Source organism: Ovis canadensis, chromosome 19 (assembly GCF_042477335.2).
Source record: "Ovis canadensis isolate MfBH-ARS-UI-01 breed Bighorn chromosome 19, ARS-UI_OviCan_v2, whole genome shotgun sequence".
Lineage (NCBI taxonomy): Eukaryota > Metazoa > Chordata > Mammalia > Artiodactyla > Bovidae > Ovis > Ovis canadensis.
The window spans coordinates 14,855,141-14,872,790 of NC_091263.1; the positions used below are offsets into that span (position 1 = coordinate 14,855,141).

The window sequence follows — 17,650 nt, forward strand, 5'->3', positions numbered from 1 at the left end:
TATTTTGCCAACATTATACCTACCACTCCCCAGTTTAGAAGAGGGGAAAAAGGGAGAGCCAAGTGTTCAGAGGCAGCTGAGGTCTACAAAGGAACCTCAAGAGAGAGGTTTTGCAAATGTCCTTAGGGAGGGCCAAGCAGCACTGCAGTTGGGGCCAGATGGGCACATCCATCCTGGCCCCACTGCTCTTTACCATCAGCCATTCTCTACCATGGATCTCTTGAACTAGGCAAAGGCACACCCCTCCCTATTCTGAGAAGACACAGGGTATGATTCATCTAATGGAGACTATTTTCAGGACCCACTGACCAGTGTGGGATGACATAGCCCAGCTTCTCCTCAGCCTCTTCAGTATGGAAGGAAGACACTGGATCTTCACAGAGGCACATAAGTGGCTGGGCCAACTGGATCCTGAAAGTTGGGCCCAAGATGCCACTCCTGACACAAAACCAGACTGGGATTTCATTACTGACCAAGGTAAGCAATCCTTGAAACGGTATAAGATGGCCATTATACAAGGCCTCAAGAGTGGGGCTCATAAGCCTACTAACATGGCCAAGACTAACACCATGATCCAAAACACAGACGAGACCCCCAGAGAATGTTATGAGACTGTGTGAGGCCTTTCAACAGTACACCCTTTGATCCAGAGACCTCTGAAAACCAAACGCTCATAAATGCTGCCTTTGTGGCCCAGTCATATCCAGATATTAGAAGGAAACTCCAACAAAAGATGGAGGGGTTCTCAGCTCTTACCAGCACCCAGATGATAGGAATCACTGCTGAAATTGCAGGTGGGAACAGAGACTTTCCTCCTGTCTGTGACAATACCAAAGGAAGATGAATGGAAGCTATATCAGTCATCTGGGGGCAGAGGAGACCCTGAAAGCCCTAACAAACCTGTTTACTGAAGTACGGGCTGAAAGTAACCCTCTGAACTTGTGAAAAACCAGCCTCCAGTGATAATAGAGCTAAAGGTTGAGGCCCAGCCCATAAGGCTGTTACAGAGGCTCCCACACACTAGGCCTCCCTGATTTAACCAAACCTTTCACTCTGTACATCCATGAGAAAGGACAAGTATCATAGGAGTGCTGACACAAACAACAGCTCATGGCAGTGACCTGTGGCTTGTTTATCCAAGGGGCTGGATCCTGTAGCCTCTGGATGGCCCCCATATCTGAGAGTAATGTCAGCTATTGCCGTTTTAATAAAAGAGGCTGACAAACTGACTATCAGACAGACTATTATAGTAAAAGTGCTACACGCCATCATCATTCTTCTAACAGGGCCTGGGGCAAAGTGGCTTTCCACTTCTCAAATGTTACATTATCAAAGACTTTTATATGACAATCCCCGAATAAGTGTGGAACCCTGTCAGGCTCTAAACCCAGCAATTTATTTGCCAGTGAGCCAAGGCCCTCCCAACCACGACTGTGAGGAGATGCTAGAGGAAGTCTTTTCTAGCTGACCAGACCTCAGAGATATCCCCTTAAAGCCAACTGGATGAGACTTACTACACAGATGGGACCAGATACTTGGAAGAGGGACACAGGAAAACTGGATACATGGTAACTACAAAGGATAAAGTAGTCGAGACAGGATGACTCCCTACACACTGGTAGGCTCAACAAGCAGAGCTCTGGGCATTTATATGTGCCCTAAAATTGACTAAAAGTAAGAAGGTAAATATATATACTAACTCATGGTATGCCTTCACTACCTTACATGTACATGGGGCCATATATAAGGAACTGCTGCTGCTAAGTCACTTCAGTCTGACTCTGTGTGACCCCATAGACGGCAGCCCACCAGGCTCCCCCATCTCTGGGATTCTCCAGGCAAGAACACTGAAGTGGGTTGCCATTTCCTTCTCCAGTGCATGAAAGTGAAAAGTGAAAGGGAAGTTGCTCAGTCATGTCCGACTCTTCACGACCCCATGGACTGCAGCCTACCAGGCTCCTCCACCCATGGGATTTTCCAGGCAAGAGTACTGAAGTGGGGTACCATCGCCTTCTCCAATATATAAGGAAAGGGGGCTATTAATTGCAACTGGCAAGGAGATAAAAAGATAAAGAGGAAATTCTGCTGCTGTTGGAAGCAGTGTGGGAATCTGCTGCAGTGGTAGTAATACACTGTAGAGACCACCAAAGGGCAGACACACCTTAGGCAAAAGGGACACACCTTTGGCCAATCCAGTGGCAAAGCAAGCAGCCATCCCAGGACAACATAGCACCCAAACTTATGGGGATGCCTGTGGTGTCCAGCCTACTAACTGCCCAAGTGGCCCCAGTCTATGACAAGGAAGAAACCACCTGGGCATGAATTGAGCAAGGAACACTGCAGGAGGACAGATGGTGGAAAGTCTCAGATGGGAGATTTTCATCCCCTCTAGGTTGGCATTTCAATTGGTTACAGATTTCCATCAATCCACCCATTTAGGAAAACTTGTGACATTTTACAGTTAAAGAGAACCGCTCCATTTGAAAATCTAGAGGTGGACTTCACTAGAGGTAAAGCCATGCCAAGGATACAAATATTTGCTGGTGATGATATGTACTTTTACAGAATAGGTGAAAGCTTACCTGACCAAGACTGAGAAAGCAAAGGAAGTGGCCTGATGTATGCTGAGAGACCTTATTCCTAGGTTTTGGTTCCCTCTGAGTATAAGGATCAGATAGTGGGCCTACATTTGTGGCTGAGTTACTCCAATTGGTATGCAAAGCAGTAAATATTAAATGGAAACTACATACAGCATATAGGCCACAAAGCTCAGGAATGGTTGAGGGAATGAACCAGACTATCAAGGTGACTTTGATAAAATGAGTGCAAGAAATTGGTGCCCCCTGTATGGACATGCTGCCATTAGTGTTAATGAGGATGAGAATGACCCGCCGGTTGCATGGGTATTCCCCCTCTGAGCTAATGTTTGGGAGGCCTCCCCCACTTATTCAGGACAAAGGGGAAGGATGGAGGTGTTGCGGCAACTAGAACAATTGGGAAAGGTGATCCGTGACATCACCTACTATGTTCATGAGAGAATTCAATTTTCTCTAGGCACTACTATACACCCATATATTGCCAGGAGATTTAGCATGGGTAGAGTGCTGGAAGCAGCAGATGTTGTCCCCCACCTGGAAAAGGCCATACACAATTGTTCTAACCACTCCCACTGCAGTTAAAGTTGCAGTTACCACTCCCTGGATTAACACTTTTAACTGTTGGGTTTGTGGGGCCATGCTTTTATTGACGATGGATGGACTTCCTTGGTGGGTGTTTCCATTGTGCAGAGGGACTTTAGCCCCCTCTGCTCGTTCTTGAGACAACAGTGAGAAATGTTTCTTTCTTTGGTAACTCACAACCTGTCGATTCTTTCTTGGTGTAATCTCGATTCTAACCAAATTAATCAAGGCTATGTGGTGGCATTTGAGGTAAAAGCTATGTCTAATGATAATCCTTTTTCGAATTCAGTATTTTCTTGGATCAAAGGTGATTGGTAAAAAATCTTTCTGTGATTATTCTGTTAATCATTGTATTATTAATTTTTAGGCCTTGTATTTCCTAATGTATAACTTAGCGTGTAACTGACAGCCTTGCTACAGCTACATAGTCCCCATGTACAATACTTACCCATTACTGATGCCCATTGTTAGGTAAAGACGTGCATCAAGAGGGGGGAACATAGGGGCTGCTGGGAGGAGGGCAGGAGGGATTCCCTCTTGAAGACTGTCAGACATCTTAAGGCAGGATGTGAACTGGGCCTGAACCCTGTTAACCATCGTTAAAGGAAAACAGGAAAACCCCTCCTCACAGATGGAAGACAAAGATTGGAAGTAAAGGTCAGGTTGTCTCAGTTAGATTAAAGATAACGTTTGCACCTACATGTCGTAATTGTTAATTCTTCTGTACCTGCATATTGTAAAACTAATTACTAATGTGTAACCAGTCATGTGCAGAGTACATCATGAGAAACGCTGGACTGAAAGAAACACAAGCTGGAATCAAGATTGCCGGAAGAAATATCAATAATCTCAGATATGCAGATGACACCACTCTTATGGCAGAAAGTGAAGAGGAACTAAAAAGCCTCTTGATGAAAGTGAAAGTGGACAGTGAAAAAGTTGGCTTAAAGCTCAACATTCAGAAAACGAAGATCATGGCATCCAGTCCAATCACTTCATGGGAAATAGATGGGGAAACAGTGGAAACAGTGTCAGATTTTATTTTGGGGGGGCTCCAAAATCACTGCAGATGGTGACTGTAGCCATGAAATTAAACGATGCTTACTCCTTGGAAGGAAAGTTATGACCAACCTAGATAGCATATTCAAAAGCAGACATTACTTTGCCAACTAAGGTCCGTCTAGTCAAGGCTATGGTTTTCCTGTGGTCATGTATGGATGTGAGAGTTGGACTGTGAAGAAGGCTGAGCGCCGAAGAATTGATGCTTTTGAACTGCGGTGTTGGAGAAGACTCTTGAGAGTCCCTTGGACTGCAAGGAGATCTAACCAGTCCATTCTGACGGAGATCAGCCCTGGGATTTCTTTGGAAGGAATGATGCTAAAGCTGAAACTCCAGTACTTTGGCCACCTCATGCGAAGAGTTGACTCATTGGAAAAGACTGATGCTGGGAGGGATTGGGGGCAGGAGGAGAAGGGGACAACAGAGGATGAGATGGCTGGATAGCATCACTGACTCGATGGACGTGAGTCTGAGTGAACTCCGGGAGTTGGTGATGGACAGGGAGGCCTGGTGTGCTGCAATTCATGGTGTCACAAAGAGTTGAACACGACTGAGCAACTGAACTGAACTGAACTAGTCATGTATAAAACCAAGTCCTCCAAAATCATCAGGGTCCTTCCTTGTTGGAAAGTGATTACCCTTGGACCCACTGGTATAATAAACTGTACTCCACTGTCTTGAGTGTTCTCCAAGATGTGTTTTGTGAGTCTGGATTCTACAACACATATAAGGTTCTAACTGTTGCTTCTTGATCCACATATAGTTTCTTAGAGACAGGTAAGGTGGTCTTGTATTCCCGTAACTCTTTAAGAATTTTCCACAGGTTGTTGTGATCCACACAGTTAAAGACTTTAGTGCATACAGTCAAAGGCTTTTGTGCAGTCCATGAAGCAGAAGGAGCTGATTCTCTGGAATTCTCTTGCCTTTTCTGTGATCCAGTGGACGTTGGCAATTTGATCTCTGGTTCCTCTGCCTTTTCTAAATCCAGCTTGTACATCTGGAAGTTCTTGGTTCACATACTGCTGAAGCTTAGCTTGAAGGATTTTGAGCATTGCCTTGTTAGTATGTGAATGAGCGAAATTGTATGGTAGTTTGAATATTCCTTGTCATGTCCCTTCTTTGGGATTGGAATGAAAACTGGCCACTGCTGAGTTTTCCGAATTTGCTAGCATATTGAGTGCAGTACTTTCACAGCATCATTCTTTAGGATTTGAAATACCCCTGCTGGAATTCCAACCCCTCCACTAGCTTTGTCTGTAGTAATGCTCCCTAAGACTCACTTGACTTCATACTCCAGGATGTCTGGCTCTAAATGAGTGACCACACCATCATGGTTTTTGGGTCATTAAGACCTTTTTTTTTTTTTTTGGGGGGGGGGGTATAGTTCTTCTGTGTATTCTTGCCACCTCTTCTTAATATCTTCTGCTTCTGTTAGGTCCTTACCGTTTCTGTCCTTTATTGTGCCCATCTTTGCATGAAATGTTTCATTGATATCTCCGATTTTCTTGAAGTGATCTCTAGTCTTTCTTATTCTATTGTTTTCCTCTATGTCTTTGCATTGTTCACTTACGAAGTCTTTCTTATCTCCCCTTGCTATGATTTGGATCTCTGCATTCAGTTCGGTATATCTTTCTCTTTCTCCTTTGCCTTTTGCTTCTTTCCTTTTCTCAGTTATTTGTAAGGTCTCCTAAGACATCCATTTTGCCTTCTTGCATTTCTTTTTCTTTGGGTGATTTTGGCCACCGCCTCCTATACGGTATTGAGAATCCCCATCTATAGTTCTTCAGGTACTCTGTCTACCAGATCTAATCCCTTGAATCTATTAACCACCTCCACTCTATAATTATAAGGATTTGATTTAGGTCATACTTTAATGGTCTAATGGTTTTCCCTACTTTCTTCAATTTAAGGCTGAATTTTTCAATTAGGAGCTCATGTGAGCCATAGTTACCTCCAGGTCTTGTTTTTGCTCACTGTTTAGAGCTTCTCCGTCTTCGGCTGCAAAGAATATAATCAATCTGATTTTGGTATTGACCATCTGGTGATGTCCACGTGTAGAGTCATCTCTTGTGTTGTTGGAAGAGAGTGTTTGCTATGCCCAGTGTGTTCTCTTGGCAGAACTCTGTTAGCTTTTGCCCTGTTTCATTTTATACTCTAAGACCAAACTTGCCTGTTACTCCAGTTATCTCTTGACTTCCTACTTGCATTCCAATCTCCTGTGATAAAAAGGACATCTTTTTCTTTTTTCTTTTCTTTTCTTTTCTTTTTTTTTTTTTGGTGTTGCTGTTGCTGCTGCTAAGTTGCTTCAGTCGTGTCTGACCCTGTGTGACCCCATAGACAGCAGCCCACCAGGCTCCTCTGTCCCCGGGATTCTCCAGGCAAGAATAGTGGACTGGGTTGCATTTCCTTCTCCAATGCACTCAAGTACTGCATTTTTTATTCTTTTGTTGACCATTGGGCTAATCCATTTCTTCTAAGAGATTCTTGCTCACAGAAATAGATATAATGGTCATATGAATTAAATTCAGCCATTCTCATCCAATTTAGGTCAATGATTCCTAAAATGTCAGTGTTCACTCTTTCTACCACGTCCAATTTACCTTGATTCATGGACCTAGCATTTCATGTCCCTATGCATTATTGTTCTTTAGAGCACTGGCCTTTACTTTCAGCACCACACGTATCCAAAACTGAGAATAGTTTCCATTTTGGCACAGCCTCTTCATTCTTTCTGAAGTTATTTCTCTGTTCTTCTCCAGTATCATTTTGGGCACCTACCAATCTGTGGGGCTCATCTTCTGGTGTCATGTCCTCTTGCATTTTCATACTGTTCATCAGGTTCTCAAGGCAAGAATACTGAAGTTATTTTCCATTCCTTTCTCAACTGGTAAAGAATTCACCTGTGATACCGGAGACCTCAGTTTGATTTCTGGCTTGGGAAGATCCCGTGGAGGAGAGATAGGTTATTATCTACCTTAGTATTCTTGGTCTTCCCTGGTGGCTCAGTAAAAAATCTGCCTGTAGTGCAGGAGACTTGGGTTCCATATCTGGGTTGGGAAGATCTCCTGCAAGAAGAAAATGACAATCCACTCCAGTATTCTTGCCTGGAAAGCTCCACGGACAAAGGAGCTTGGCAGGATACAGTCCATGTGGTCGCAGAGTTGGACATGACTGAGAAACTTTCACTTTCTTTCTCCAGGGGACCACCTTTTGTCAGAACTCTCCACCATGACCCATCCATCTTAGGTGGCCCTGCATGGCATAGCTCATAGCTTCACTGAGTTAGGCAAGGCTGTGATTCATGTGCTCATTTTGGCCCAGGTCAGTTCACTCGCCCAGTCATGTCGGACTCTTTGTGACTCCATAAATCGCAGCATGCCAGGCCTCCCTGTCCATCACTAACTCCCGGAGTTCACTCAAACTCACGTCCATCGAGTCAGTGATACCATCCAAACATCTCATCCTCTGTCGTCCCCTTCTTCTCCTGCTCCCAATCCCTCCCAACACCAGAGTCTCTTCCAATGAGTCAACTCTTCACATGAGGTGACCAAAGTACTGGAGTTTCAGCTTTAGCATCAGTCCTTCAAATGAACACCCAGGACTGATCTTTAGCATAGACTGTTTGGATCTCTTTGCAGTTCAAGGGACTCTCAAGAGTCTTCTCCAACACCATAGTTCAAAAGCATCAATTCTTCGGTGCTCAGCTTTCTTCACAGTCCAACTCTCACATCCATACAAGACCACTGGAAAAACCATAGCCTTGACTAGATGGACCTTTATTGGCAAAGTATTGTCTCTGTTTTTGAATATGCTATCTAGGTTGGCCATAACTTTCCTTCCAAGGAGTAAGCGTCTTTTAATTTCATGGCTGCCATTACCATCTGCAGTGATTTTGGAGCCCCCAAAAATAAAGTCTGACACTGTTTACACTGTTTCCCTATCTATTTCCCATGAAGTGATGGGACCAGATGCCATGATCTTCGTTTTCGGAATGTTAAGCTTTAAGCCAACTTTTTCACTCTCCTCTTTCACTTTCATCAAGAGGCTTTTTAGTTCCTCTTCACTTTCTGCCATAAGGGTGGTGTCATCTGCATATCTGAGGTTATTGATGGTTATTGATATTTCTCTCAGCAATCTTGATTCCAGCTTGTGCTTCTTCCAGCCCAGCGTTTCTCATGGTGTACTCTGCATATAAGTTAAATAAGCAGGGTGACAATATACAGCCTTGACGTACTCTTTTTCCTATTTGGAACCAGTCTGTTGTTTCATGTCCAGTTCGAACTGTTGCTTCCTGACCTGCATATAGGTTTCTCAAGAGGCAGGTCAGGTGGCCTGGTATTCCCGTCTCTTTCAGAATTTTCCACAGTTTATTGTGATCATTTTGGCTAGCTTTCTACAATTATTGTTTTTGTTCTGGAGGCTATGGGATTGTAGTTCTTACTTCTTCTGTCTGCCTTCTGATGGATGTCTTATGAAAGCTTTCTGATGGGAGGGACTAGCTGTGGAGAAAACATACTCCTTATGATAATCTAATGCCTGATGATCTGAGGTGGAGCTGAGGCAGTGACGCTAGTGCTGGGGAGTGGCTGCAAATACAAATTATTATTACCAGAGAGGTTTGACTGTGGAGTCCATAATAAATCAATAGCTTGCAGATATATCAAAACTTGTGAGTGACAAGTAAAAATTATGCTATATCTGGTGGCAGGCTTTATAATGACAAGTGAATTGATATACTTCAATTGTATAGCTGCATCTGTGGCAGGCTTTAAGTCAGAATCCAACACTTATTTTAGTCTGCACATGGCCTGATTGGAGAAGGAAATGGCAACCCACTCCAGTGGTCTTGCCTGGAGAATCCCAGGGATAGGGGAGCCTGGTGGGCTGCCGTCTATGGGGTCACACAGAGTCGGACACGACTGAAGTGACTTAGCAACAGCAGCAGCAGCACATGGCCTGCCCATTATTTTATTTACCATTTCTGTCCATGCCTTTTCTCCATGCTGCATATGTGTCTCAGTCACAGTTTGGTGAGCCCACAAGCTAACACTAACCAAAATGAGTAAAAAACAAATGTCACTGGGGTGCTTCTTTGAAAGGGGAGGAAGATCCAATAAGAAGAAAACGGAAAATTCTAAGACTGCCAACAAAAAGAAAGCTGAATTTAAAAGAAAATAACAGAGTCCTACTTAAATTACAGGTTTATTGCAACAGGTGATTCATGTTCTCTAAGCCCATTTTGTATAATATGTGGCAACAAGCTATCCAATGAAGCCATTAAACATGCTTTGCCACATAGAGACCAAGCACACTGTGTCAAAAGACAAGCCTTTGGAATTTTTCAAAAGAAAGTAATGTAAATGCAAAGATCAGAAGCAATCATTGAAGGCCACCACTTCGTCAAATGTGTCTACACCAAGAGCATCATTCTTAGTGGCTAACTGCATTTCTAAAGCTAAGATGCCCTTTATCACTGGGGAAGAGGTGATTCTACTTGCTCCTAAGGATATTTGTTGTGAGCTCTTAGGAGAGGCTGAAATTCAAAAGTACCACCATGACTAGATGAATTAATGAAATAGCAGCAGATATTGAGGTACAATTGTTGGCAAGGATTGATGAGTCACCATGGTAAGTAATCCAGGTTGGCGAGTCTACTGATATTGACAAAGAGGCAAAATGCTGTGTGTGTGTGTGTGTGTGTGTGTGTGTGTGTGTGTGAGAGAGAGAGAGAGAGAGAGAGAGAGAGAGAGAGAGAGAGAGAGAGAGAGAGATTTTTCAGGAGGATGTGCAAGAGGATATGCTATTTGCCTTTTTATTGTCAGCTAACACCAGTTTCAGAACTATTCAAGTCTTTAAGTGACTATGTATCAGGAAAGCTGAACTGGTCATTTTGAGTTGGTATATGCATGGATGGAGCACCTGCCATTACTAGACAGCTTTCTGGTTTCACTACTCCAGTCAAAGAGGTCACTTCTGAATGTGAGTGTATGCATTGTGTCATTTATAGAGAAATGCTCGCTGGCCAAAAATGTCACCCAAACATTTCACAGATTATGATTGAAATTAGTTAACAACATCAAAATACATGCCCTTAATTCACATCTGTCCACACAGCTCTGTGAGGAGATGAACGCAGAGCACACACATCTTCTCTTATAAACAGAAGTGAGATGGCTTTCTAAAGGTAGACCACCAGCCAGAGTTTTTAAGTTATGAGAGCCACACCAGATATTTTTTTAGAGAAACAGTCACCACTGGAAGCACATTTCAGTGGAACAGAATGGGTCACAAACATTCTTACTTGTGTGACATATTCAAGTTGCTCAACAAACTCAATCTGTCACTTCAGGGGAGAAGGACAACTGTGTTCTAGCCAGCAGATAAAGTGTCTGCATTCAAAGTCAAATTTAAATTATGGGCCTTCTTTCTCCCAGCTAATGCATGATCATCAATCTCAATTTTCAAGAGTTTGAGAATTAGTTTCCAATTACAAAAGATCCCCAAACTGGGAAGGAATGAATCAGTGATCCGTTTGTGAATAAGCCAGGTAAATCGACCCTGTACATGCTAGAAGAGGCAATTGCTTGAGATTGCAAATGATGGTAGCTTTAAAAGTATGTTTGAGACAATGTCAAATCTCCATTCTGGATTGAAGTCAAGGTGGAATATGCTGAGATTGCCACAAAAGCACTGAAAAGGCTGCTTCCATTTCCAACATCCTATCTTTATGAAGGAAGATTTTCTGCAGTGACAGCAATCAGAACAAGATTAGAGTAGAATGGACATAAGCAACACACTTTGGGTGTCACCGTCTTCTATTACCCCCAGGTGGGACCAGCTAGTTGCAGGAAAACAAGCCCAGGGCTCCCACTGATTAAGGTAACTATCTAACGTCCTTTCTCTTTGCAGCAGTCCCTTGAGCACTTCTCCCAGGGACAGTGTAGTGTCACAGACTCCCTTGGCTTTTGTTGATCTGGGAATGACGGTTTTGCTGTATATATGAATCTTAATTGACAGTTTTTTTTTAAAGGACTTCGAATACATCTTTCCACTATCTTCTGACTTCCAAAGTTCCTAATGAGAAACCTGCAAATAATCTCTTTTTGGGTTACTTGTGTGTAATGATTTCCTTCTCACTTGCTACTTTCAGGATTTCTTTTTCTTTTGAAAATTTAACTATAATGTGTCTTGGTGTAGGTCTCTGATTTCATTTTATTTGGAGTTTACTGAACTTCTTGATGTTTACATGCATTCATTTCTTTAAATTCTAGAAGCTTCTAATATTATCTCTTCACTCTGTCTCTCTGCCTCTTTCTCATTTCTCCTTAGGGGACTCCCACAATGCATAATTTGGTCTTTTTGATGGCATTCACTTGGTCTGTTATGCTCTGTGTGCTTTTCCTCAATCATTTCTCTTTCTGTTCCCCAGACTGGATAACTTCTGTAGTATCTTGTCTTTACTCTTTCTGTTCCTCAGCCATGATCATTTCCAGAGTCCTATATTCAAGTTTGCTGATTTATTCTTCTGCCTGCCAAGTCTTCTTTGAATGTTGCTGATGAATTTTTCATTTTAGTTATTATCCTCTTCCATCCCAGAATTTTATTTTGGTTTCTTTCTAGGTTTTCTATCTCTTTATTGATATTTTCTGTTTGTTTACTCACAGTTTTCTTGAGTTTCTCCACATATTCTTTTACTTATTTCAGCATCTTTAGAACCATTGTTTAAAAGCCTTTGTCTAATACATCTGCCACAAACTTTTTAAAATTTTATTTTATGATGGAGTAGAGTAGATTTACAATTTTGTGTTCAAATTTACAGCAAAATGATTTGTTATACATATACACGTATCTATTCTTTTTCAAATTATTTTCCCATTTAGGTTATTCCAGAGTACTGAGCAGAGTTCTCTGTGCTATATAGTAGGCCCTTGTTTGTTATAATTTTTCTTTTTTTTTTAATTGGGGTATAGTTGATTTAAAATGTTGTATTCATTTCTCTTGCACAACAAAGTAAATCAGCTATATGTATACATACTTGCCCTCCTTCTTGGACCTCCCTCCCATTCCCTATCCCATACATATAGGTCACCACAGAGCACCAAGCTGAACTCCTTGTGCTATACAACAGGTTCCTACTATCTGTTTTACACATGGCAGTACACATAAATCAATCCCAATCTCCCAATTTATCTCACCCCAACTCCTCTCCCTCATGTCCATAATCTGTTCTCTGTCTGTATCTCTATTCTTGCCCTGCAAAAAGGTTAATCTGTGCCATTTTTCTAGATTCCACATGCATTCATTAATATATGATGTTTGTTTCTCTCTTTCTGACTTATTTCACTCTGTTTTACAGACCCTAGGTTCATCCAAATCTCTACAAATGATCTAATTTTGTCCTTTTTTATGTCTGAGTAATATTTCATTGTACCAGATTTTTTTAACCCACTCACCTGTCAATGGACCTTTAGGTTTTTTCAATATCCTGGATATTGCAAACAGTGCTGCAAAGAACACTGGGGTGAAAATATCCTTTTGAACCATGTCTTTCTCTGGATATACGCCGAGGAGTAGGATTGCTGGATCATATGGTAGCTCTGTTTTTAGTTTCTTAAGGAACCTCCATACTGTTCTCCATGGTGGCTTTACCAATTTATATTCCCGCCAACTCTGTAGGAGAGTTTGCTTTTCTCCACATTCTCTGCAGCATTACTTGTAGACTTTTTGACAATGGCCATTCAAATTTGCCGGGAGCCAGCACGGGAGATCCCACCAATGACAAGGTCATGTGGAAGAGAACTGTTAAGCAAGGCTTCAGGACTCGAGGGGCTCCCTAGACTGGCTCGAGGATCTACCACAAACCCAGAATCTGTCTGTCTTACTATTTCATGACTTTCACCAACTCCTCTGACATTAACAGGGGGCTATCTCCAACCACCTTTCTCTGGAGAAAATCAACTTAGGGCTCTAGCTAATAAGTCTCCTGGACATGAGAGGAATATTTCAAATCAACCCCCCTCTGTTAGCATTCTAGCTTGCTTGGCAGGTTTATCCAGACTCTTGCAGCTATGCATATGATTGTTCACAGCCTCCCAACTGTGAGAGGCATGAGAAGCCTAAAACATAGAGCCTTTCAAAGAGTTAAAAGTTATTAGAGTGGTGCTGGTGTAGGATTTCATTATTGGGCCAGTGCTTGGTGCTAAGTTCCCATGTCTCTTATCCACTGTGCACCTGGGAGTGCATTGGTTGACATAGTTGGAATGTAAGAAAAACAAGTGTAGCCTTGAAATTAACCACATCAGACTTTTGAGCGAATTGGTTCTTTCTTGTAACTCACTGCACCTTTGCTCCATGAGAAATGTAACTCTGTTTAGCATTTTCTGAGGCTGACATAGATTAGAAATATAAAGAAAAAACATTTCAAGGGAAAATAAGTTTTCTGGTTGAGCAGCCTTTATCAAAAGAGGGTCATAAAATGTCCACAGGCCTCCAAGGCCAGAAGATAATGTACACAACATTGTCTATGGGAAAGGTTTGCAGAAAAAAAAAAATCCTGGTTTTGATAAAGACAAAACAAATGTAATGTTTGGGCTGACTCTGTATGACTTTGCATCTTTCATTTCCCTCTATGTACAAGTCAAGGTATAAAAGTCCCTTTTGAAAATAAAAATACTGGGCCTCGCTCACCAAAGAAGTTTGGTCACCCTGTGTTTTTCTTTTTTTCTCTCTTTCTTTCTTTTTCTCTCTCCCTCTCTCTCCCTCTCTTTTTCAGGCTGATCCCTGGAACACAGAGGCTCTCTGCGTTCACTTTCCTGCCTGAGCTTCTAAGACTTTATTAGCTTTCTGTGCAAACCAAAGAATATCAGCCTCTTTCTCTCCTCTATTTTCTTATCTACAACATTCTTTCCTTATCTCTCTCTAAATCATCCACTGACGCCATTCCTCCTTCGGGTTCCCCTGGATCCTGCAGGGGCTGGCACAAATTCTTGTGAAGTGATATCTTTGTAGTTTTGATTTGCATTTTTCTAATAACTAGTATGTTGAGCATTTTTTCCTGTGCCTCACGGCCATCTGGATATCTTCTTTGGAGAAATATCTGTTTAGATTTCCTGCCACTTTTCAAATTAGGTTTCTTTTTATATTGAGCTGCATAAGCTGTTTGTATATTTTGGGTGTTAATTCATTGTCAGTTACAGCACTTGCAAATATATTCTCCCATTCTGTGTGGTGTCTTTTCGGTTTGACTATGATTTCCTTTGCTGTGCAAAAGCTTTTGAATTTGGTTAGGTCCCATTTGTTAATTTTTAAAATTTCACTTACTCTAGGAGTTGGATTGAAAAAGATATTGCTGTAATTTCTGTCAGAATGTTCTGTTGATAATTTTCTTTTAAGTGTTTTAGAGTATCCATTCTTATGTTTAGTTCTTTTATCCATGTTGAATCTTTGTGTATGGGGTTAAAGAATGTTCTAATTTCATTCCTTTATACACAGCTGTCCAATTTTCTAAGCATCATTTAGTGAAAAGACTGTCTTTTCTTTACTGTGTAGTCTTGCCTCCTTCATCATAGGTTAGTTGACTACAGGTTTGTGGGTTTATTTCTGGGCTTTCTCTCCTGTCCCTTTCATCTCGGTTTCCGTTTTTGTGCCAGTACAATACTGTTTTGATGACTGTAGCTTTGTAGTAGAGTAAGAAGTCAGAGCCCCTGATTCTTCCAGCTCCGTTTTCCTTACTCAAGATTGCATTGGTTACTCAGTGTCTTTTGGGTCTCCAAAATTTTTTTTTAATGTTTTTCTTCTAGTTCAGTGAAAAATGCCATTTGCAATTTGATATGAATTGCATTGGATTTATAGATTTTCTTGTATAATATAGTCATTTTGAAAATATCCCAAAGCAAGAAAAAGGTATATCTTAGTTTGTGTCATCTTCAATTTCTTTCATCAGCATTTTATAGTTTTTGAAGTACAGGTCTTTTCCCTCCTTAGGTAGTTTTATTCCTAGGTATTTTATTCTTTTTAATATGGTAAATGGAATTATTTCCTTAATTTATCTTTCTGATCTTTTGTTGTTAGTCTGTAGAAATGCAACAGAGTTCTGTATTAATTTTACATCCTACAACCTTACTGAATTCATTGATGAGCTCTAATAGTTTTATGGTAGCATCTTTAGAATTTTGTATGTATAGTACCATGTTATCTGCAAACAGTGATAGTTTTATTCTTCTTTTCAATTTTGATTCCCTTTACTTCTTTTTCTTCTCTGACTGCCAAGGCTAAACTTCCAAAACTATGTTGAGTAAGAGTGGTTAGAATGAACATCCCTGTCATTCCTGATTTTAGAGAAAATGCTTTAAGCTTTTCACCATTGCATATGATGTTAGCTATAGGTTTGTCATATATGCCCTTTAGTGAGTATATTACCTCTATGCCTACTGTCAGAATTTTTATTATAAATATATATTAAATTTTGTCAAAAGCTTTTTCTCCACCTATTGATATGATTTTTATTCTTCAACTTGCTGATGTGGTGACCACACTGACTGATTTGGGAATACTGAAAAATCTTGCATCTCTAGAATAAATCCTACTTGATCATGGTGTATGATCCTTTTAATGTATTGTTGAATCTCTTAGAATTTTTTTGAGGATTTTTGTCTGTATGGTCATCAGTGATACTGGCCTGTATTTCTCTTTTTTTGTGTTATCTTGGTCTTGTTTGTTATCAGGGTGATGGTGGCCTCAGAATAAGTTTGGGTGTGTTACTTTCTCTGAGACGTTTTGGAATAGTTTAGAACTCTTCTCTAAATGTATAACATACCTGTGAAGTCAGCTCTTCCTAGACTATTTTGGGAAGTTTTTAAATCAGTTTCCATTTCAGCTTGTGATTGGTCTGTTCATATTTTCTATTTTTCCTGCTTCAGTGTGAGGAGATTGTACCTTCCTAAGAATTTATCCATTTCTTCCATGTTGTTCATTTTATTTGTATATAGGAGTTTGCACCAGTCTCTTGTGATCCTATGAATTTCCTATGAATTTCTGTGGTGTCTATTGTAATGCCCCCTTTTCTTTCTAATTTACTGGTTTTTAGCCCTCTCCCTCTTTTCCTTGATGAGTCTGGCTAAAGGTTTATCAATTTCTTTTATCTTTTCAAAGAACCAGCTTTTGGTTTCATTGATCTTTTTTTTTTTATATAATTTTCTTTATCTCTACTTCATTTTCTTTTACACCCTTTGACATCGCAATTCTATTCTTGGGTGTATAACTCAACTCAATTCTCACACACTTTGTAAAAGGACATTTACAAAAAATGTTTTTCATGGCTTTATCTATGATGGTGCTGTCGGGAATTGAGACCTAAGACAATCTTTGAATCTACCATTCAGGGGCCAGAGAGGTAAAGCATGGTGGATAGTCTCCATGGGGCATTACACTGCAGCTGAGAACAAAACTTTAGATATATACATAGCATAGCAAATAATTATTAGAAACAAAAAGCTTGAAAAACATTTAATAACAGAATTGTGTATACTATTATTTAATATATATTTTTTGAAAACAGAAAAACTATTTTCATTAAACATAATTGCCTATAGAATAGAGTTAGAATGGGTCACGTTATGGTGATAAAGAGAATAAATCACTGTAAAGGCCAATAAGAAGTTATCATAAACTGAACAGTACAATTGACTCAGCATCCTTAGCTGCTGTTTCCTCAAAAAAGAAAAACAAAGAAACCTACTCTGTTTTATCCTTCCAATGTCACAAGAAAAATTATAATTCTTCCACATGATTGTTTTAACAGTTTTTGCTCTTCTCTTCTGGTTACACAACCATGATTGCTTCCACTCCCATTGTTACCACCATGGCATAGTTTCTACTCTTTAATCTTCTGGAAAATCTATCCTCTGCTCAAAAGATTTTTAAATATCTCACTTATGCTTTGGCATCCAGAACTGTATATTCTAAATGTGATTTGATCAGTGGTAATCTTGTCTTGACATTTTACATCTATTAAAGCAATAGTTCTTAGTATTTTTGATATTGTTTACTTAATCCTTCTATGTTTTTATTTTGTTATGACTTATTTTATATTTTATATATTCTAGCTACTTCAATGCAAGTAATTTTTTATCTTCTTTATATTTTCTTTCCTTCTTTTGTTCCTGTGATAAATCTATGGTAAGTTCTGGAGCTTTAGAAATAGCCAAGTTTCAGTCACTGCTGAATATACTGCAGAAGGTGTTTCCCTGCAGGAATGAAAGAATTAGGCTCATTTGGCCTTACTTGCATAATCTAATTTTTTATATTTACTAAGCAGCTACCGCAGCAGCATTTCTCACCCTCACTTTATTTCATTTATCTCTGTTCTGATCTTTATGATTACTTCTGAGAAGTTGTTGCTGAACCATGAAAGA

The 17,650-nt window shown here is 40.4% G+C and overlaps 1 protein-coding gene and 1 long non-coding RNA gene across 2 annotated transcripts in view; one reads left to right on the forward strand and one right to left on the reverse strand.

Annotated features, from left to right (window-relative positions):
• UBE2D4 (ubiquitin conjugating enzyme E2 D4) overlaps nucleotides 1-17,650 on the forward strand; it is a 114,879-nt gene that overhangs the window by 35,601 nt on the left and 61,628 nt on the right. The window contains exon 3 of the mRNA XM_069561171.1: nucleotides 299-477. Within this exon, the coding sequence (XP_069417272.1) occupies nucleotides 354-477 (124 nt within the window). The 5' untranslated portion in view covers nucleotides 299-353. The remainder of the gene's footprint in view (nucleotides 1-298; nucleotides 478-17,650) is intronic.
• LOC138424393 (uncharacterized) overlaps nucleotides 1-17,650 on the reverse strand; it is a 61,408-nt gene that overhangs the window by 7,787 nt on the left and 35,971 nt on the right. The window lies entirely within an intron of this gene.